The 22150-nt window shown below is 44.1% G+C and overlaps 3 protein-coding genes across 3 annotated transcripts in view; 2 read left to right on the top strand and 1 right to left on the bottom strand.

Annotated features, from left to right (window-relative positions):
* The window catches only part of CSUI_006585 (transmembrane), a 10495-nt gene extending 2613 nt beyond the window's left edge, over nt 1-7882 (top strand). Inside the window, exons 6-8 of the mRNA XM_068066741.1 lie at nt 371-426; nt 998-1195; nt 2436-7882. Coding sequence (XP_067921284.1) covers nt 371-426; nt 998-1195; nt 2436-6047 — 3866 coding nt within the window. The 3' untranslated portion in view covers nt 6048-7882. The remainder of the gene's footprint in view (nt 1-370; nt 427-997; nt 1196-2435) is intronic.
* Nucleotides 5651-16046, bottom strand: CSUI_006584 (ribosomal protein s15). Its single transcript, XM_068066740.1, has 8 exons — nt 14866-16046; nt 14275-14455; nt 13107-13277; nt 11981-12030; nt 11072-11138; nt 10184-10276; nt 7443-9469; nt 5651-5678 (listed from the first exon to the last, which is right to left on the bottom strand). The coding sequence occupies exons 1-7, from the start codon at nt 15556-15558 to the stop codon at nt 9333-9335; spliced, it is 1392 nt and encodes a 463-aa protein (XP_067921283.1). The 5' UTR covers nt 15559-16046; the 3' UTR covers nt 5651-5678; nt 7443-9332.
* Nucleotides 16047-16299: 253 nt separating this feature from the next.
* Nucleotides 16300-22150, top strand: part of CSUI_006583 (tetratricopeptide repeat-containing protein) — a 9255-nt gene continuing 3404 nt past the window's right edge. The window contains exons 1-4 of the mRNA XM_068066739.1: nt 16300-17896; nt 18939-19502; nt 20450-20599; nt 21836-22057. Of these exons, the coding sequence (XP_067921282.1) occupies nt 17156-17896; nt 18939-19502; nt 20450-20599; nt 21836-22057 (1677 nt within the window). The 5' untranslated portion in view covers nt 16300-17155. The remainder of the gene's footprint in view (nt 17897-18938; nt 19503-20449; nt 20600-21835; nt 22058-22150) is intronic.

Here is a 22150-nt window from a genome sequence, read left to right as displayed (position 1 = left end):
AGATAGATAGATAGATAAAAAGAGACTAAGATAGGTCAACGGGAGACATATAGATTGCAGATAGATAGATAGATGGATCGAAGATACATACAGATCGATAGCTGAAAGGTAGTGTGCTCGCCTTGATGCCTCCCTCTCTCTTTCTCTCTCTTTGTCTTTATAGCTAACTATGTATACATTTCCACGTGTTGTCTATATGTCTTTCTCAAGTATGTTGTGATGTGTATGGTATCTGCTGTACGTCTAGACAAGGGTGTCTTCATTTCCTTATTTCTTGCCTCCTGTGTTCGTCTCTCTTTTTCTTCTTTGAGGAATTGAACCTGCTTGGCTTTTCTAAGATTTTCTTCTCTTCTCTTTACTTTCTTTGCAGGCGTCGAGTTTCCTTCCGTCGATGTTTCTATGAAGTTTATGGTGAAAAATGCTGAGGTTAGGCATTCACCCAAAAATGCTGTTGACGACTATGCTCTTCTTCTTCTTGCTCTTTCTCTCGAGAAGCTTCGATGATACGATATAGACATGCATACATATATGTGTGATCTACAGATCTATACATACTCATATATCTACACATGTGTGTAGCTATCACCGTTCACTACCTATCAGGGTATTCAGTCTTCGTGAATATCTCTATACGTGTGTTTTCATTCCTTTCTCTCTCTCTCACTCTCTCTCTCACTCTCTCTATATATATATACATAGATTCACTTATATCTCTCCGTGTATGGATATCTAGCAGACTCTTCATGTGTATCGTGTGTGTACCTATATCTCTATAGATCTTGCTTCTATACATGTGTAGAGGAGATAAGCTTCGATGTGAATAATTTACGTGAGAAAAAGGTTTCACTGTATCTACTCTTGCTGTTCCTTTCAACCTTCAAGATATCTCAACGTTTCTAAGATGAACAGATACCGCACGCATCATCGATTTGTCTCTCCAAATCGATACATGTTCCTCTCTCTGCAGTCACTGTCTCTTTTTCTTCCTCATCTGTAGGAATCTCCTGCTTTTGATCCTTCCCTTCGAGTTCCCCGCCCGAAGCCCCAAGGGGAGAGTCTCGTCACGACACCACCTACGTCATTCTCGTCTTCGGCTAATATTCGGAGTCATCATCTTCATTCGTCCTTTTCTCAAAATCCATCGAATTCTCTTCCTCCTTCACCTTCTTCTCAGAAGCCTTTGACAGTCGAGGAGGTAAAGAGATTAATGAGAATAGAGACATTTCGTTTTTCTTTCTCTAAAGAGGATGACGATAGAGACATTTCTTTCTCTATCTCATGTGTATATAGAATAGAGAATCTCCTGATCCTCCTGTCTATATGTCCATCCGATATGTAAGGCTACATTTCTATTTCTGTATCCAATGGCCTGAAGGCTTTACTCACTAAAACATATCTTGACTGACCTTCTTCTTTTCCATAAAAGTTTACATCCCTTCTCTGCAGATCTTTTCTTTCGAGTTGGTGTCTTCCATGCGCTTCGTCGTCATTCACACCTTCATCTTTCTCGATCTGGAGTGTATGTGTATATACACCAGAGTATCTCTATACATTCGTCTGTGTGTCTACGTGATATCAACTAGCTTGGGAAGGAATGAGCCTAGAATCTCAGGCTCGTCAGAAGAGTGGAGAAAGAAGAGGAGGAAAACCTTGGGGTCTAAGAAACTCTTTCACATACAGATGGATTGCCAAGCTCTTAGATGAGTCTTCTCTTATCAACAGAGAGACCAAGGATCTCTCTTCACCTTCTCTTCCATGATCCTATCGTACCTGCACATTCGAAGATTTGAGTGACCTCTTCTCCTCTCATGACAAATCGTTCTGTCGTCTACGCGCTGTATATCTCCACTTATCTCTCTATACATGTATCTGTAGAGAGACCCATGCATGTATAGACGTGTGTCTGTGTATCTCCCGTAGGCGGTGTCTATACGTGTGCTCTCATACTTGGCAATACTCGTGGGGTTCTCTGTCTCTTCTTCTCTCTCAAGTTCGTTGTCTTCTTCTGTCTGTCTCTTTCTCTCTCTGGCTTTCTCTCTCTCTTTCTGTCTCATGCACACATCAGCGCATACACGACGTGGGGAAAAGAGCAGATCCTCTCTCGTTCTATGGACGTTGCACTATTTACGAAGAGATCGACACAAAAGCCCACACATTCTTTTCTAGGGGTCTCGGATCCTCCCTTTCTTCACATCCCTCTCTCGTATACCCTCAAATACATCATTCCACGTAGATCTATCTATACATCTCTGTATGTATAGATAGAGGTATGTACACGTAGACATGTGATATATACATGTGTGTGTGTCTCTCTCTCTCCCTATCTACTTCTATATGTACATGTCTGTCTATTTGAATGATGGATAGGTGTGAGGGGGTGAGTTTTGTCTCACCTATACTAGGTGGTCGTTTGCCTCTGCCCTCTTTCTGTATAGGAGCGATCTCTCCGTGCTTTTCTGTTAGTCTGTGAGACATCTCCACCCTGTAATCCGTCAGAAGTTCAAGCGAAGATCGCCAAGTTGAACTCGGCAAGGCGTCGTGTGAATTTTCTTATCGAATCTTTATCAGAGAATGACAATACCCTAGCATTGAATCTTCCACGTGTCTCTTCTCTTCTCGAGTTAACGGATCAAATCGATGCATGCCTTTCTTCTCTAGCTCCTACTTCACGAGATCAAGCAAGTGTCTCGAACTCTTCTTCTTTTCGCGGGCATCAGAAGAGCGTAGGAAAGCCTTCTCTCAGGGACTCTCCCCGTCTTGACGCGTTTCATAGTCAACGTCATACTAGTAATCTTCTATCTCTCTCACCAGAGAGAGATAGACAAAAGACAAGGACAGATAGAGGAGAAGGAGGAGAAGAAGAAGGAGGAGGAAATAAAGGAACACGTGAAAGAGAAGGAGAAGAAAGAGGAGGTCTCGTGACCGTTGGAAAGCAAGGGAGCCAAAGAGAGCTCCAGATGATCAGCCCGAAACCTCTTCATCTTCATCATGGGAATTTGAAGTCGACGCCATCCATTTCATCTTCTTCTATCTCTCCTAAGACGAATCCAGCTCACCCGTCATCTTCTTCTTCTTCCTCGCAGTTTCCTTGTTCTCTCTTGCCACCTCCTCCAGATCCTCCCAAGAGTTCGAGTAGCAGCGACACCTGGACAGGGAAGGCCAGAGGAGAAGGAGCAGGGGGGTGTCCGTTCTCTTCTTCTTTTTCTTCTTCTCCAGGAATCAATTGTGAGCTTCTTGATCTAGGAGAAGGTGAGGTGAAGCCAGATAAGTCTTCTCTTCAGAAGTCGTCTCTTGCTTCTTCTTCTTCCTCCTTCGTTTCTTCTCATGGCAAAGAAGAAGAAGAAGGGATAATGAAGAAGAAGAAGAATAGCAAGGAGCCTTCACAGTCTTCTCTACATCATAGTGAGACAAGGCCATCTTTAGACAACTTAGAAGACATCTTTCGTTCATCGTATGGCTCTGGGATCTCCCCCAATCCAAATCAAAATGCCTCTCTCCCTTCTGCTTTTCTCTTTCCTTCCTCTTCTTCTACTTCTTCTGTATCCGAGCCTAATCCTCCTACCTTTGATTCTCTCTTCTCTCAGAATATCCCTCCTCTTACGAAACCCTCGGGCCCTACGTCTCACCCTTCTTCAAGCAGCATCTTTTCCTCTTCTTCTTCTTCGTCTTCTCCAACTTTATCTCAATCTGTCTCTTCTTCGGACCCTTTCAATACTTCTTCTTCTTCATCTTCCTCCTCGTCGTCTTCGACAGGGCAAGGAGTGACGAGGAAAAGAGAAGAACCTTGTCTCCCTTCTGCGGAGCTATCTACCTCCAGCACTCCCGGTTCATCTTCTTTACATAAGTTAAAAGAACTTCCTTCACAAGAAGAGAGACGGCACCGAGGTAGTTTCTCTTCTCTCACTCCTCAGAATCCTAGCTTAAATGACACTAGAGAGATGCATGCACCCGATCTTCAGGAGAAGGATAATAGTAGGCGTTTTCATGCCTTCGATGAATTGATCAAAGAGAATCCTCCTCCTCCTCCCCCTCGTTTGGGTCTCTTTCCTATCAATCACCTCGCTCTATTACCTCCCTCTTCTTCCTCTTCATCTTCTTCTTTAGACGGATCGAATGCTTTTTCTGTTATGTCGCCACTGTCTCCTCCTTCTTCTCCTTCGTGTGTCTCAGGGATGAATGTCGAGAGCAAGGGTCTTCAAGAAGAGAACAAGAGGAAAGAAGAAGATGAGAAGAAGAAGATGATTAAGAGAGACGAAGAGGACGAGGAGAAGAAAAAGAAGAAAGAAGGCTTGCACAATGCTCTACAACGACAACAGGATTTCTCTGGAGTGTGTGCTTCCGCAGAGACTTCTTCTTTCTTTCCTTTCTCTTCATCTTCGTCTCCTTCTCTTATCTCAGACAAGCCTTCTGACAATTCTTTCACCTCTTCTCACTCTAGAAGTCATACCCACCTGACAGTTTGTATCTCCTCTCAAAGCTCTGCGGCTCTCTCTACTACTTCTCTTCCTTCTTCTTCACTTCTTTCTTCCTCTTCTTCTACATATCCATCTTCTTCTTCTTCTTTACCCCAACCTCAAATGTCGTCTGTCTCTGTCACATCAAGCTCACATCCATCTGTCTCCTCTTCTTCTTCTCCATACTCCTTTCTTCCTCCTCCTCCTCCCCCTTCTTCTTCTTCTCCCTTTCCCCCTCTTCCTTCTTCATCTTCTTCTCCCTTTTCTCCTTCATCTTCACTCTTTTCTTCTCCACAGGCTTGTCCCTCTCTACCCCCTCACTCTTCTCCAGAGAATGTCTTCGACAAGAAGCCTTTTGAAGTGACAGGAGAACCTCCTTCATCTTCTTCTTCAGCAGCACGTGGGTTCGATTCCACGTGGTGGCCATCCAATTCTTCTTCTTCTCCTTCTCTCTCTCCATCTGGCGATGCTTTCAAGAAAGCGAGACAGGAGAATAAGGACGAGGGAGAGAACAAGAATAATTGCTCGTTTGCACCTTCTTCTTCTTTTATACCGACCCCTCTCTCTCAAGAGAAGACAGGAGGAGGATGGATGTCTTCTTCTTCTCACACGAACGCAAATCTACAGGGAGAAAGTCTCTTTCCTCGTTTTCCTTCGTCTTCTTCTTCTCTCGACTCGAAAGAAGAGAAGAAAGAAGTGGCTGCTTTCGATCTCTCATTCGAATTACAGCAGCAGTCACAGGAGAAGAAGGAGACGGCGGCGCATGCAAATGAAGAAAAACCTGATCTACACGTGACCTCTCACACCAATCGAGATAGACAGAAGGAAGAAAAAGAAGAAGAAAAGGCAGCTTTAGGATGGGTGAAGGAGGACGGTGCTCGTCTTAATGAGGTGAAAGATGCAAGGCACACCCCCGCTCATCCTTCCTCCTCCCTCTCTTCTCAGTCTCCTTCTTCTTCCTCTTCTTTGTCTCCATGGGTATCAGAAGAATCCCGTGGAGATCATAAAAACGTCTCTATGGCTGGGGCTTTCCCTGATGTGTCTGCAGAACAAGAGGAAGATCGAATGAGAGGAGCATTGAAGAGGGAGGGTGCATGCAAAGAAAACAGTCTCCATGGTTTATATCATGAAAGAGAGAAGGAAACTCCTCCTGTTGCAGCGAGCCTTCAGACTTCTTCTCTTCCTCTACAGAAAGGAGGTCTCCTCTTTCCGGATGACGTAGATCTGAAAGAAACCCCTCAGAGAATATTCGAGGAGGGAAAGAAAGAACAAAGAGAAGAAGAAGAACTCGCGAGAGTGAAGAATAGGACATCGATTGCATGCCCTATAGATGGTGGAGGCGGAATGAAGAAAGAAGAGATTGAGGGGGCCGGAAATGCTGAAGAGGATAAGATTAAGAAGGAGAGAGAGAAGAAAGAGAAGAAGATCGAAGAGGAAGAGGAGGAAGAAGAAAAGAATGAAGTAAGAGAAGGAGTGCAAAATGAAGAGGAAGAAAGTGACCAAAGACATGAAAGAAGTGAGAGAGAAATTCTAGAAGAACTGCAGCAACAATTCGAGGAACTCACACAAAACTTCACAGTCTATGATCTCTAAGAAAAGAAAAAATAAAGAAAGGGTAAAGAAAGAAAGGTTAAAGAAAGAAAGAGGGAGGGAGATGATCGTCACTTCTTCAAGATGCAGCATCGACTGTAGCACGGCTTTTAGCTGTACAAGAGGGTAGAGGTCCTCCTCATTTCCTTGTCAATTGTCTTCCCCACCGAAGGAAGGGAGAGAATCGAGTAAGGGGGGAGGAGGGTCATCTATCTTGGCTCACGGCATAGATAGATCAAAGATAGATAGATTCCTTTGGCTACGGAGAGACGGAAGAGAAGAGATAGAGTTCTTTTGAATGACATAGGATTGAGAATTGTGAGCCTGTGAAGAAAGAGTGAAAGAGGGGGGAAGAAAAGTGCAAGAGTAAAGAGTACGTGGAGAAGAATGAAGAGAAGCGGAAGGCTATGAGATTTATTTGAATGGAAGAAGGAAAGAAGAGAATTAGAGAATGCAACAGAAGAAGAAAAAGAAGGGGAGAACAAGGAGAGAGAGTAGAGGAAGAACGAGGAGAATAAGCAGAAAGAAGAAGTACAGAGAGAGAGACAGAGTCTCATGAAGTGTCTTTAATGAAAATACAAAGGAGAAGAAAAGAAGCCCATCCTCTCAATTTCTACCTGAAAGAATTAGAACGTATCACTTCTCTCCTTGTATCTCAAGGTATGCATATATATATATATATATACCTTTATATATATATATATATATAAAGGTATATCCTATATGCTCTCCTGCATCAATCTATATGCTTTCCTATGTATATATGACTGACATGCATATATCCATATGATATGAAGGGGTCCTTTGGCTAGAAGATCTTTCGTAAGTGTTTCCCACCCCTGTTACGACCCGTAAGGCCTTCTCTCCCCTGTCTCTGTTTTTTCCTGCATGCGACGACTAGCTAGCTATGCTCAAGACTGGCCCCTTCTCTTCATTTCTTCGATCTCGCTTCACTCTCCTTCCCTCAAGGCAGGCTCTGTGCAGAGAACGATTTCGCTCATGGTTTCCCCAAAACAGAAGATTCTCTCCCCTTCTTTATGTCTAGACATACGTGGAGGGGGACGCTTGAATCTCTTCAAGGAATAATGAAGGATGACCCCCATGCAAAGACTCAAAATAAAGCTTGGGCGTATCTAAACCGGAGTGTATATACACCTGAATGTCGTGTGGAGGAGATCTTTTCTCAGATTGGTCTTGAAGTGCATGTGTTGCAGATCGAGAAAGGAACGAAGTATCAGTGGGAATCTCTTTCTATGAAAGGATGCTGTTCGATCATAGTGTTAAACTCTTCGAAGGAGAATCTTCTTTAACTACTCATGCCTGCCTCTTTGTCGGTGCCTGTCGTCTTTTGTTTCGATGCTTCTTCTCTGCTTCATCTTAAGATCACGTCTAGCTCACCTTTCCCATCTACATGTCCGCGTCGGTCTTTTAATCGAGATCAGATCAACATTGAGTTATGGAAATTGCATGCGTGCGTCTGTGCATGCATGCAAGCATGCTACACGGGGCATCAGTGAAGAAGAATCCTCTCATATCCTTGTTTCTCATCTTTCTTTCTTTTCTTCTTCGCATTCATTGGCGTTGTTGCGTCTGTCCTTCTTTGCATATTTGAACTCTTCATGATCCTTTCAGAACGTCGTGCCAGGTGGATAATAGAAACCTTTCCCGGATGCATAGATAGCGAGATTGATATAGACTTCCCCTTTCCACAGAGACATACACCTTGGCTACATGCTACACTCTCCTCTTCTTTGCATGCAGCAGGTGTGCTCGTATCCATCTACCTATATCGAAGTATGTACAATGAGTCGCATACCTAGGCCATCTCTCTCAATGCATGTGTATATAGAGCGTATTTACGTGGGGCATTCCGTTCTCTTGACTGTGAGTAGCATGTCGTCTCTCCATGATCCTGCTGATAGACGTGTCATTAATCTAGAGCATCTAGCATGCGTAGCTCATCCTCGTTGAATGATAGTCCTTTTGCCAGAATGAAGGAGACTCTTAGTAGTAGGATAGATAGATGAGACAATGAGGCAGATCTTTCTCTAAGAAGCTTTTCCCTCTCCTTCCATCTACCAGTTCATTCCTATTCTCTCTAAGAGGAGTGATCGTAGTAAGAAAGACCTTCTCCCCTGAAGGATTTCTTGAGAGATAGATTTGCATGCATGCATGCCTTATCAACACCTTCAGAAGGAGACGAAATTATCCAGCCGGACGGACGGCTGCATATGTGAACTGAAGGGAAGGGGACCCGTGTCTCTTTGATAGCTAGAGAGACATGACACATAGATGACAACAAGAGGAGGAAAAGAAACTCCTCAAAGACGACTGACGAAGATGACGAAAGACACGTTTCTAAGATCAGCCCCAAGAGATGTGAGAGACGAAGAGAGAAGACTGTCATCCCCTTTGTTAGCTTGAAGGAAGCATCTATGTATTTCTCTGTTTCTATTTCTCTCTGAGCATTCTAATGTACGTATATAGAGAGGCCTACCTATAGAGACACCCTTGAAAGACCGGATGAAGGCAGTTCTTCTCTACTCCTCTTTCTCATCTTTTCTTTCTTCTCTTTCTTTCTTCACCTTCTCTACTCAGTCTTCCTCTACCCCTGCGTTTTGGCATTGGAAGACATTCTGTCCCCTTCAGTATCTATCTATCTATCTATCACTCCGTATAGAGCCGAACTTACTCTTCTTTCTTCATTGTGAACAAGAGACCGACCCCTTCTTTCTTTCTCTCTTTCTCTCTCTAATTCTCCTCTGCTTTCATGCTTTATAGACATCATAAGAAAAGACGTCTCTTTGAAGAGGCGGGGAGAGACAGGAGGAGAAGAAAGTGACCCTAAAAGAAAAGGCTTTCTCATTCTCGTGATTCGAAGAGAATACGAAAGATCGGTCCCCTCTCCCTATCATATGATCTCCATGGTTGAAACAGAAAATAAACCTCTCCACACTACAAATTCATCTCCTCTCTCTCTCTCTATTTCTTTTAGATCTGCCTATCTATCATTCAATCTATCTAGTCACGCTTTCTATATCTTCACTCGACCTCTCCATCTTCCTACATCTTCAAAATCCCTATCTGTCTTTGATCTATCTATCTATCTATCTGTCTCTTTTTTCCTCCTCCCTCCTTTATCAATTTCTTTATCTATCACCTACTTCTGTAGGTACCCTACATCGAACTTTTGCTTGTTTTAATGCTTTTTTTTTGTTCCTCTCTTTCTCTTTCTTCTCTAGGACTCCTTCTCTCAACTTTCTGTGTATCTCTTTGCCTGCTTGGTGGCTAGAAGAAGAGAGGCGCAGGGCAGTGGCCAAGCCCTGCCGCGGTTGGATTGTGAATGACGTAGTCTCCCTTCACTCTCTCTTCTCGCACACCGTAAGGCCAAGCTCGACTTATCGTCGGTCGATGCTCCTTCGGTACTGATGCAAGAAGGGACAGACAAAGCAGACAGGAAACAACAGAAATGGGGAGAGATTTAAAGGGATTGATACAGACAGAAAGATAGATAGATTAAAGATAGATTATAGATAGATAGATTAAAGATAGATATAGATAGATAGATTAAAGATAGATATGTGCATAAGAATAGAGTCGCGCGTGAAGATAGTAGTATGCGTGCATGTACATACATAACTATACGCAGTGCTTTTAGAATACGAAGTCTGTAATAAGGGAATTTGAGTGATGCCTATTCATTGTAATACAAGAAGTATATATATACATACATACAGGCATCTATATGTAGGTATCTATCTAGAAGTCTACATATATAGATGTATCTGTTGATGCGCATATACGCATAGGTGTGTATATTTACCTCCATATTTATCCAGAGTCATACAAATGTGGACGGGGAAGACTCGGTCGAGAGTAGGAGAACAGTTCATCTATACACGAGAAACACATGCATATCTATATACATATCTATAGGAGCTCTGAGAGAAGAGGAAGAGAAAGAAGAAAGTGGTGACAGTCTTCTCGAGCCATCATTAAAGGCTGAAGAGAGGAATGTGGAGAAGATCTGAGAGAGCACTGTCTCTTCATTCCTTTCTAGATGATCTTCTTCGAACGAAAGAAAAGAAAAAGAAGAGAAGGAAGGAAGAAAGATGAAGAAAGAAAGAAAAGCTTCTTACAGTTCCAGGCGCTGTCAGGTTGCTCCATCGGGTGTCGGGTGTATCGAACGACTTTCCCGTCTTCCTGCTTTATTGCACGAGGACGGAATCGAGCTGCATTAATGAGAAGGGCATGCAAGAGGCCAAGAGAGTTTTGAAAAAGAGACAGAGATAAGATCTAACAGGTTATGAAAGATGAATAAGAAAGAAAGAAAGAAAGCACAAGGAAGGGACGGGGAGAGGAGAAGAAGAATACACGAAGGCAGAGGAGCGAAGAGCGAGAAAGAGAGAAAGACATGATAGAGACATCGGAAGAGACAGGAGAGGAGAAGGTACTGTAGTAGTATATGAGGAGATGAAGATGGAAGAAGAGAAGAGAAAGACCGGCGTGTTCGCCTCCATCGAAATCCCACGATCCAGATGGAAGGCTGTCTATCTTCGATTTCCTATGAGGAACTTCCATGTACAGATAACGTATATGTGTGGCTATAAATAGAAACATGAGAGACAGTACAAAACTGCTCGCTCTTTCGCTTCCTGGGCTCGCAAACAACTCAAGAAACTGCAGTGTATATACACTCCCCAGAAAATGAAACCGATGTTTCGAAGCCGTATATTTTCGTTCATAACGTATTAGGCTTATACAAGGGCTGCCTGCACTGACACGGTACATGTATACTTATGTATATGTGTAGGAGACGCGAAGGAAGACAGGAGGTTTATGATTCGGATACCTAGGCTGTATGTACACATACAGCTACAGGGAGAGAAGAGTAGTTCATGTAGACCTGGACTTACAGAAATGAAACAATCTACCTCATAGGGGCAAGAAGAGGAAGAAAGAAATCTCCATACCAGTAGAAGATCTAGAGGTATTTCATAGAGAAGCAGATTCCTTCGTTACGTTACCTTTCCATAGTCTCTGACGGATAAGAAATTTGCATCGATCTCCATCAATAGCTATAGGGCTAATAGCCTTAACAAGACAGGAGAAAGAAAAAGAAATTGGATGGAACAAGATACTCGACCCGCAAGTTTCGATTCTCTCGCTCCTTGCAGCTCAATCAACACATAAAGTCGATCGAACTGGAGATAGCAATGTAACTGTAGATCTAATTCTCTGCAAGGCACCGCATGTAAGACTAACGCAAGAAGGAGGAAATCTTTTCCTATCAGTCTTCCTCTGTAGCAGTAACTACGCCATGGATTCCTGGGCGTATACACACTGCATGGATAAGACCTATATCTGCTTGTATACACTTGTATAGAGATAGACAGATCCAGATACAAATACAGCGATCCTTATCTCTTCTAGCATACAGTGATGTGTGCTATATACGTAAGGCAAGCATACATCGATGCATGCCAAGAAGAAAGGTAGAAAAAGAAGCATCCCGAGTGTCTCGTCTCTCCTTTCATCCCCGAAGCATCAAGGAGGAGATCTCTTTAGGGAGGGAAAACACGCCAATCTCCAACGGCGCTATGATTCACCTCGGCTATCACGATCGGCGAGTTCGCTCATCGAGATATACACCTATATATGAACTTAGATAGGTAGGAAATTGTAGATAGATTAAAGAAAGAAAGAAAGATAGATAGATAGAGAACTTACAGATGCAAAGGCCTAGAGATGCTATACTTTTATATAGAGATGTTGCTGACGGGACATATATCTAGCGAGCTATGAATATGACACACATATGCAAAGAGATCTACTTTGGGTGTATGCAGGTATATATTATGTCTATGCATATATAGAGAGAGATAGAAACGACGGCTGTTCCGTGAAGATGTCCCTTCTGAGCTTCTTTAGCTTACTCTCTGCCTGTCACGAGAATCGGGGATAGCAAACCTAACGCATTTCAGTCCTAAGCGAAGAAAGGGAAAACAACCAAGCCACGATAGAAACTGTCTCGTCTCTGCAGAAATCGATGGCTAGCTAGACACGTCTGGAGATAGCCTATGTCTACATATAGATCAGAACATGATGACGTTGACCGGTGTGTCTTTCTATTAGGCTCAATGGATTATCCCTATACCAACGTGACTGACTACAGGGTAGACAGCTTGGCATCCTATATATATACATCTACAACTGAGATATGCTATAGTAGGTAGGAACTAGGATGAACGTATGTATCCAGGTATATGTAAGCTTGCGCATGCGAAGGTGTATATACACTCGACGGGATTACTGTGAAGATCGGCCTGGAGTTTCTTCTATACGAGGTGGAATGTGTCAGCTGCACCACTTGACTGACGGAAGGTCTTCCTTTGTGTAGGATTCAACAAGCGGTCGCCTCTCTCCTTTCGAAACCCCCGAGATATGCATAGATATAGATATAGATGTAGAGACATATGTACACACATACATGCAGAGAAACACGAGATGCAGCCGTACATGATCTATGGATGTACATGAGAGGAACAGATGCTGTCGTACAACATTCATATATACATAGAGAGGAGAGAAACACCTCATCTACATCTATACTTATATAGAGAGATAATTGAATGAAGCACATGCAGTCGCACATCATAAACCTATTTACGTACAAGCCATGAAAGAAACAGATGGTATCATCCACCATATATAGAGATATAGCAGACGCAGCCCTTGGAAGCATACCGATAAACGCGAAATGCGATTACTCAAGGAAGAAGATATGAAGAGGAGAGAAAGTCTTCCACGAAGAGAAGAAGAGTCTCTTCCCTACGACTTCTTCCAATGCATCCACCCCACAGAAAGAAAGTCCAAACATAGCGCTAGAGAGAACAAAGACAGATTCCTCTGAGAGACCTATGCTGCACTCCCCGAAATGTCCCCGATATGACACATGCTATCTTTCTTCCTTCTCGGCGCTTCTACTGCTCTATGAGACATGAATGGGAGAAGAACTCTAACTTGCCCTTTTCTCTGTCTTCCGTCAGCCCTCCTCCTTACTTAACGTTTCACAAGCATGCTTATACATGTCGTAGTCAACGCGATAAAGATACTTCATGATCCTCTGGCGCCGCGATAGCCATATAGAAAGAATCTTCTTCTTCTGCTGATCTCGCACGTGCTTCAAGAGATGCGCGCGCACATTCAAAATCTTCTCCGTTAGGCATGCCACTGCAACGGACAAGAGACAAAAGAGAGAGAGAGAAACATGAGAAGAGAAGCTCGAAAGGAAAGAAGGAAAAAAGCAAACTTGGAGAAACGATGACGAGAACCTTTCACTCCTGTCTTAGAGAATGATAAAGACTCTCTACTGGAGAGAGAAAGAAAGAAAGAAAGAACGAACGACTCTGCTCCTTCTCTATCCTCTCTGCAATGAGCTACCTCTTTCTGTCTATCTCTATATCTCTTTAACGTGAAGAAGAGCACTGAGGTGTGTCGTCCCTCCGTGGAACGGAAGGTGTATAGAAATGAAGAGAGACGTCGCAGTTTCTCCCTCTGTCTCTCTCTTGAAAAAAGGCCTTGGGAGTAAGATAAGGGTGGAAAAGATTCTGGCTATACGTCAGTTTGGGTAGATGTGTATACAGAGGAGGAGACGAAAGAGTGTCTATGAAACCTTCAGTGCCAATAGAGAAGGAAATTCACAGGGAGACAGATAGACGAAACGAGAGACAAGTCGACTTCCAGAGAAGGTGAGCAAATGGCTATACAGCATAGACATGTAAGTAAGGAAGAGAGAGAAGACCATCATACGCATAGATAGGTAGATATAGAGGTCAGGAAGAAGAAGAAGAAGAAAGAGAAACAGGTAGGACTGGGGGTGTCTATCCCCTCCATGAAGAGATTTCTCGCATGAAACTTCAGAAGAAAACTTATGGCGCTCCTGAAGGAGATAGATCCAAATTCATAGGTCAAGACAACAAGCAGATCGACTGAAAGATACCCATGTAATGCGTGCATGTTCATAGATGGATAGACCAAAGACAGATAGGTCAATAAAGATAGATAGATTAAAGATAGATCAAAGAGACATGGATAGATCAAAATAGATAGATCAATAAAGATACATGAGTACATAGATGGAAACCTCGTCTTTGTATTTGCATGGATTGGTAGAAGACGAGAAGAGAGAGATTAAAGAGAGACAGTTTCTTTCATCTTGTCATCTTACACTGGACTGCGGGGCTTCCTGTATCATAAGGCCTTCTCTGTAGCAGTCTTCTTAACTGCAATTTTCTCCACTGATGGAGTTCTCTCTTCGATGCACACCGAAGATGAAGACATCGTCTTATACTCGGAGAAAGCTTGGATAGGTCTTCTCCATGCCATCTCTCAATATATCCATCTGGAATCTGTGAAGAAAGAACAGAAAAGATGAGGATAGGAAAAAGCCGAAAAGCATTCCTCGTGAAGAAAGACACTTTTCTACTGACTGAAGATGTGAAAGAAAGAAAGAAAGAAAGGACGAAAGAGTGTAAAAAGAAAGAAAGAAAGAAAGAAAAGAAAACTTCGGATAGAAGATAGATAGAAAGTCAGATAACCTTATCGCCATGCATACCATTACACGTAGTTCTCTCTCCCTCTCCCTATATATATATATATATACATACATCCATAGTATGTAGAGACTTGTCCTGCTGCGCTGTATCATCTTCTTCTTCTGTAGGCCAGCTGTATCTTCTTTGAGAGATTCCTTCCGCCCTTAGAGTAAACTCCAGAGTTCTTTGTGTATGTATGTATGTATGTAGAGCCGATGCGTTACCTGAGCGCGTTCACTAAGGAATTCTTTCTCAGCTTCTATATACCAAGGAGACTTGGGAGCGCGTGTCTTTAAGGCAACGACACCTCCATAACGATGGCTTTTCAAGCGAGCGACATTTCTTTCTTGATTGAAGTAAAGAGAAGAAAGAAAACTACTTCTCTCTCCACATGGAAAGGAAGAAGAAAGGAACTGACTCGACGCCAGGGGGAGAGAGGGAGACGAGGGAGGACCGCGGAGACAGAGAGGAGTCGACAGAGAAGAAAACGTACGGAGAGACAAGCGAGAAGAGAGAGAGAAAGATGAGGAGAAAGAAGAACAAGAAGACTGAAGAGCAGACGACGAAGAAGAGGGAGATGGTGAATGAGAGAGAGGAGATGAAAGAGAACCGAACCTACGAAGTGAGGGGCATGGAGGAGAAGAAGAAAGTTCCTGAGACAGGTAGGAGAGAACAGACTTGGTGAAAAAGTCATCAGAGATAGGAGAAAGATAAGGAGGAGGAGGAGGAGTGGATGACTGTCGTAATCGGAATAGAGAGCTTCTTCTTTGACACAAGACATGAAAACTTTCACGGAAGAGAGACGCTGGCCTCGAGAATTTAGGTGATAGCAAAGATGAAGAAGAAGAACAGCCTCGATGAGAAAAGGAAGAAGCCCAGGAAGAAGGACTCGAATTCCTGAGCTTAAGCTTATTCATTTTCTTGCATGTCAGTGGTTCTCCTTCGCTACTCAATAGCCCGTAATCCGTCAAGAATAAGAAGCCTTTAGTATGAGTAGAGTGTTCGCCGAAGAGACGAATTCCGGCGATCTCTTTCTTCTTCCCTGTGGTGGAAGAGACCTGACATTTTCCCCTGGCTTCTCTCGAGAGGCGTCATGTGTTTTGTCTGGATAGGAGGAGGTAACACATGAGATAGAAGTGAAGGGCGGGAAGAAGAAAGACAAACATAGCAATACAATGGCGCTATCTCCTTCTTCTTATTATTCGGATTTCATTCTTCTCGGGCAGTGTCACAAGAAAGAAAGACAGAAGCTTCCTTCCTGGTAAGGGGAAAGATGAAGTCAGGGAGAGAGAGAGATCCATCGGAATCTCCGTTTTGTCGAAAGGGGAACGAAGTACAAAGCTGTAGATCTCATGGAGGTCGAGCTCTGAGAGATGTGTTCTGTTCTTTACGGATGAGAGGAAAGCAAGATTTCCACGGGAGAGCTTGGGCCTTCCTACCTGTTTATGTCTGATATGACCCCATTGTTTGGTCCCGGCATGCATGCATGCATGCGCGGCTGACGATGTTTCCACGGCAGCGTCATGAGAAACCTCTGCTTCGGTGCTCCGATCTTCTCTATCTCTCTCTGCTGGTGGACTCCATGAATCTGTTCTTCTTCCGGATAAGATGAGACACAAGGGGGAGCCGGAAAGGAAGAAAGCAAGAAGAAAGAAAAGGGTAGAAGAGGTTGTTGTAGCTAGCCAGACAACTTGATCATACATTGCATGCGGAGGGAGGCTGGAAGTGGTACATGTATCGAAGAGAAGAAAGCGGCGGAGAGAAAGAGACAGGAGAGAAACGCGAGCGATCGACAGAGAGACACACACCTTACACACAGCCAACACTACCTCCCGTGTAGAAATCGATGTGAGTTGGTAGAGGGATCGAAGAGACTTCTGATCATTTCTTTCCTCTTTCCATCTGCCTCGGGAGACGGAGAACACGCCGATGATCCTAACATCCAGATGTGACGTTTTCTCTCGCTTCTGTCTGTTTCTCTCCTTGTCTCCCGCTTCCTGTTACGTTCATTGTGGTGAGCCAGAAGTTTGTGTTCTATAATTTGTGGGAGCAAACTCGGAGAATAACTCCATCGCGAAACATTCATGATCCTTCGGAGTGAGCTTCCCAACGGCAAGATTTCGTCAGCTCCAGGTGTACATACACCTAAGCAATCGACGTGTCCATAGAGGCACACACGTTCATAGAAACACGCTTTTTTCCTCCTTTTCGTACAAATTCTCCCGCATAATCGTTTGTTCTTTTCTATGGACGTCTTGTGTTGATGATTTCTCCCTCCGTTTCGCCCCCCTTCCACATCTCTTTCTTCGTACTAAGGAATCTTCTTCACTTCGATCCGTCTCCGTCCAGAAAGCGGTTCTTCACCCACACAGAGAAACGGAGCTCATCTCGGTTTTTCCACTTCACTTTCCTTTCTTTTGAGAAGGAAGTAAGATTTCGGTTGGTCTCTTTTCTGTTCTTTTCCATTGTCAGCCTAGAAGCGATCTCTTTTTCTCGCTTCTTCGGACATACACCATGGCGGCGGCGGTCGGAGCTACGGGAAAGAAGGACAAGAAGAACGAAGAAGAGATTGCCGCTGAGAAAGCGAAGGGCGGGGGCCAGTTTGAATCACAGAAAGCTTTACTTTCTGAGCTATTTAAGACATCTTTCACAGGAGATCTTACGGAATTTCAGCGTACACTAGTCTCGATTTCTTCTTCTGCCTCTCCTTGTGAGGAAAAGAAGGAAGGAGAAGAAGAAGAACAAGAGAAAGCATCGAGCAAGGGGGGAGGCTCTTCTTCTTCTCTTCGCAGTTCTTCCAACACAACTGAATCTCTGCAGGTGGCTACACCATCTTCTCGTAGTGGTCGGCCTTCATCTACCGCCCCACATAGTTCGTCGACTTTATCTTTTCTCTCAGCATCTCAGATCCATGAGCTGTCTATACACCTAAAGGAATATCGAGATGGAACTCGTAAGACAGCACTTCATTTTGCATGCGCAGGTGCACAAGAGAGAAAAGTTGAGATTCTCCTAGGGATTGATCCTTCGTTAGTTCAAGAAAAAGATATAGAAGGTGAAACGGCTCTCTTCTTTCTTCTACGAGGAGATTATGAAGTGACTTCTCGCACGCGCCTAGCAATTCTTAAGCTTCTCTTGCAACATAAGGCCGACGTCAATGAAAGAACTGTTCATGGATTAACGCCTTTACATATTGCTGCGGGAGAGAAGGGAGGAAAAGACTTCGCCCAACTTCTCATACAAGCAGGAGCACATGTAAGAGACGCTCTCTCTCTACACGATTTCAGAGGCTAATGAACGAGTGGAGATGCATGTGAGGAAATTTATCTCTCTGTACATGCTAAATCTACATGCAGAGATATGTGTAGGGACTATACATAGGACGAGGTGCAAACGCATATGTGAACGAGATGCATATACTTCTCGAAAGAACCTGTATATATATCTGTATCGGTACGGGTGGGAAGCCGTTCTCCAGTGACTTATATGCGCGGCAAAGATGGGGCTTCGTTTCTATACGACACCGAGCAACGTCCTTCATTCAAATAGAGCCGTAAGTATCTACACATATCCATTCTATACACACATATGTACATGCAAACAGGCTGGTATATCTAGGTGGCTGTGTTTCGGGTTCAGGCGGGAACTCCGCTTTCCTCGGACCAAAAAGCTTCTTTGCCTACTTTCTGCTGGTAGCTGGTACCTTCTACACCGTTCTTGTGTACATACACCTCTTCTCATACGGCAGAGGCGTCTATGTGTTACTGCATGCACAGAAGTGGACATGTAGGCGTTGCCGGACAAAGAAAAAAGAGAAGAATGAGACACCCGCAACTACACGTGAGGAGGGGTTCTGTAAGTTCTATTTTCTATACGTCGGCCTTAACTTCTTGTCTCCCACAATGACGGTGATAAGAATGCAGCTTAGACACCAAGGCCCGGCCTTCTTCTCTTTCTTTATCTATGTTCAAGAGGTATCGGCTGTACATACACACAGACACAGTATTCTTGGCCACGTGTCTGCCTCTCCGCGTCAGTTCTATCTAGCCCACCTTGTTGCCGTCACCTCTGAGCCTCTCCATTGCTCGCATACAACGGATTAAGAGGGGTATCAGAGGAGAGATGCCAGTCAAGGCGTCAGGGAGCCACCTCGAAGGCTAGATAGATAGATAGATCAAAGATAGATAGATAGATTAAAGATAGATAGAGACCTTTCTGACGATGATAACTTGTTTGTGAAGTTCGCTTCTCGTTTTGACTCCCTTCACTTCCCTTTCTTTTCTGTTCTTTTTCTTAGGTAGATGCTATCTCCAATCATTTTGGCACTCCTTTACAACGAGCTATCATTGCGGGTTGTAGAGACACCGCAAGATATCTATTGTCCGTTGGAGCGAATCCTGATGGCGGAGAAGCCTTGAGAGCTCAGTCGAAAAAGGAGTCGTCTTCGCCTTTATCTGATACGAAGGGAAAAGGGCGAGAAGAGCAGGAAGCGAAGCAAAAAGAAACTTCTTCATTACCGGAGCTCAAAGAGACAGAAAAACGTGAAGAGAATACTGGGGAAAGTCCCAGGTCAGAGCAGATGGAGAAGGCAGTAGGAAGAGCAAAAGACGAAGGAAGCGAAGGAGAGAGAAAGGTCTCCGAAGATCAAGATCCTGCTGTACAGCTCCCTCCTCCGCCGTTAGTCTATGCAAGCAGTATAGGAGATGAAGACACAGTACTGGACTTGATATACGCGGGAGCAGACGTTGATATAAAAGATACAGATGGATGGACGCCTCTGCAGTGTGCCTCAGAAGTTGGTGCGGATGCTTGTGTGATAGCTCTTCTCGAAGCAGGAGCGAATCCTAAGGTCATTACGCATGTAAGAAACGACTTTTCTATGCAGCTTCTCCCTCTTGCATATAGAACAACAGCGATTGTCTTCTGCCGCACATATACATGTCTGTACATAAGAGAGTTACTAGACGAGTGTATATACAGGGAGGCTGATGGCGACGTGAAAATACAGAGGAGGGGCCCATGAGAAGTACACGTCTATATAGTTACTGGGGTGTCAGCATGTGTGTGGAAGAGAGGGTGAGAGAGAAAGGTCCTGAGAAGATTCTCTTTGAAGTCGTTTTTCTTGTCACCTGATCACGTACACACTTAGGGGTGTACGTATCTGCGGGAGATGTGCATGTGTGACTGAGACAGCAACCTTGGAGTCGGGTGTATACAGGGAAGTCCTGTAGCACACCTGAGAAATCTTAGTGCTATCAACTGCTTTGCCTCACCCTTCCCCACGCATTCTTAGCTAAGAGATTCCTTTCTTGAAAACTGTTAGCTACCACGCCTGCTTCGGAACTTCACGCGGTGACTGCCTTCCTCTCCTTTGTATAGATAGGCATTCTTATACATGGGTGTATTCATACTTGAGCATGTATGTACAGCGCATATCAGTCAATACGTTTGAGAACGACAGAACAGAGCAAGGGGTGCGCTTCCTTGCAGATGCCTCAAAGTAAGGCTGAAAGAGTCTTCAGGCATGAGAGATTTCATGGCATAAGGTATTCTCTGGGAGCGGAATAAAGTGAAGAAACTCCATATCATAGCTATGCTTCCTCGGCTGAGAAGTGCGTCTTCATGTACGAACACCATCAATGACATACATACATACATAGAGAGGAGTAGGTTTATGTATACGTAGTTTGAGGCCTTCTCCAAGTATGTACGGGACAGCGATCAGCCCGCTTGGATCTCGCTAAGAGACGGGCATTCATCAAGTCTTTCTCCTTTCGCTTTTTCTTTTGGATTTCTTACGGTTATTAGGGTGTTACTGCCTTTGATTTGGCAGTTGAGCATGAACGTCTGACGACAGCATCGATTCTCAAGGACCTCACAGGCGGAATCGCAGCTGCTCAGTTACAAGAGGGGATTGAGGGGAAGGCGGCCACAGATGTCTCTCAGAGACAACAGAAAGTAAGGACCCCTCGGGTCTTGACGTAATAGGAGTACGTGCAGGGTGAACGGCAAGAGACGCATGCAGTTTTCTTCTTGGGGGTGTGACGAATTTGACTAACATAAATAGCATTTGAAAGTGAGAGACAGACCAAGAGAAAGGTAGCTCGAGAAGGATGACACACGCAAGTGAAAGGATTCTGTCACTTATAAAGACTGAGGGTGTCCTTGATGTCTATCGGCTTGTATGTATGTATATATATATATATATATGCATATGTATGTGCAACTATACCTACCATTGGATATATATGTGCATTCATATAAACACGAAGGCATGCGTATCGAGATGTGGTAAGGGGTGTGATTTCCTCGTCACGGTTTTGCATGCGTGCCGTGGAGTGACTGAGAGGTAAGTGGCCTTCGCATCTGGATGCCAGTGTGTGCCGACCGCGGGTCTATATGGAGGGGTGTGTATGACCGTCTTTTTCATGTGTTTTCTTATATATGCTTTCACGTCGCCTCGGGTTCTGCTAGAATAGAACTTTTCCAAAACATGCAGACAGGTATACCTCGTAGTGGACGTAATCGAGGACTGCTGCTCATCCTAGCTCTGGGTGGTGTATATCGATTCTATGTCGACTAGCTTCCCTATATCATCATATGAGGCATTATAGTAACTAAGCGATGAGACGTACCAGTAGGTATTGCAGTCACAACGGTTACAGTACATTTAGCGTTCTCTTGACATATCACTGGGGTGCTGTGTGTGTCTTCGGGTTTGAGTTCTCTGATCAAGTACCTCGAAAATACGTACAAGCGAGTGTACGTACTAACCCATATCTATATATATATATGTACGTCAATATGTACGGGTGTGAGCGAGATGTATACCCGTATATGTAGGTATGCCTGTCTGTATACATCCTTCACATCGGTATATGTTGTATAGCGAGATGTGGGTGGTAACCGTAGATGTCACGACGCCGGAGGGGGCCGGCCGGAATATGACTGACGAGCTGTTCTATAGCGTATATATAGACAGAATTTCATTTAGAGGCCCCATCTTCACGAAGCCTCTCAGGGCCTTCTATTCATGAGAGGTCTGCACACACTATGTATATGTATCATATGCATGTACGGAACTGTATCTATACGAAGCCCAGGCGATGGTAGGAATCAGATACAGATACAAGTACTGCTGTGAAAGTCTCTTGAGTGTCTATACGGTGCCTGGATTGCCTCGGGGATGTACAGACGAATCAGGCGACCGCATCGGTGCACGCGCAAGGGAAAGGAAAAAGACGGGAAGGCCAGGCAGACGGAGACTTCACTCAGGAATATGCCTCGGAGCCGAACCGTCAAGATCTTACCTCGGAGGAGGAGGAGCATGTCTCGGAGGCAAACCGCATGAAGGAGGAAGGAAACCAATTCTTTGCTAAGAAAAACTTCCAGAAAGCTCTTGACATGTATACCAAGGTCCGTACTACCGAGTGTGCCTACTCAGGAGCCGCGTAGAGAATAGATTAAAGATAGATAGATAGATAGATTCAGGATAGATAGATAGATTCA

This window comes from Cystoisospora suis (assembly GCF_002600585.1).
Source record: "Cystoisospora suis strain Wien I chromosome Unknown contig_3356, whole genome shotgun sequence".
Lineage (NCBI taxonomy): Eukaryota > Apicomplexa > Conoidasida > Eucoccidiorida > Sarcocystidae > Cystoisospora > Cystoisospora suis.
This window is presented reverse-complemented; position numbering and strand designations above follow the sequence as displayed.

What these genes read in the sequence shown, in the direction of transcription:
- CSUI_006584 (XM_068066740.1), bottom strand. Translation starts at nt 15,558, where the DNA reads ATGAATAAGCTTAAGCTCAGGAATTCGAGTCCTTCTTCCTGGGCTTCT. An exon ending in TCCTTAGTGAACGCGCTCAG is followed by an intron (nt 14,456 to 14,865) that starts GTAACGCATCGG and finishes CTTTCTTCACAG; the next exon opens with ATTCCAGATGGATATATTGA. An exon ending in ACCTGACAGCGCCTGGAACT is followed by an intron (nt 9,470 to 10,183) that starts GTAAGAAGCTTT and finishes TTCTTGCATCAG; the next exon opens with TACCGAAGGAGCATCGACCG.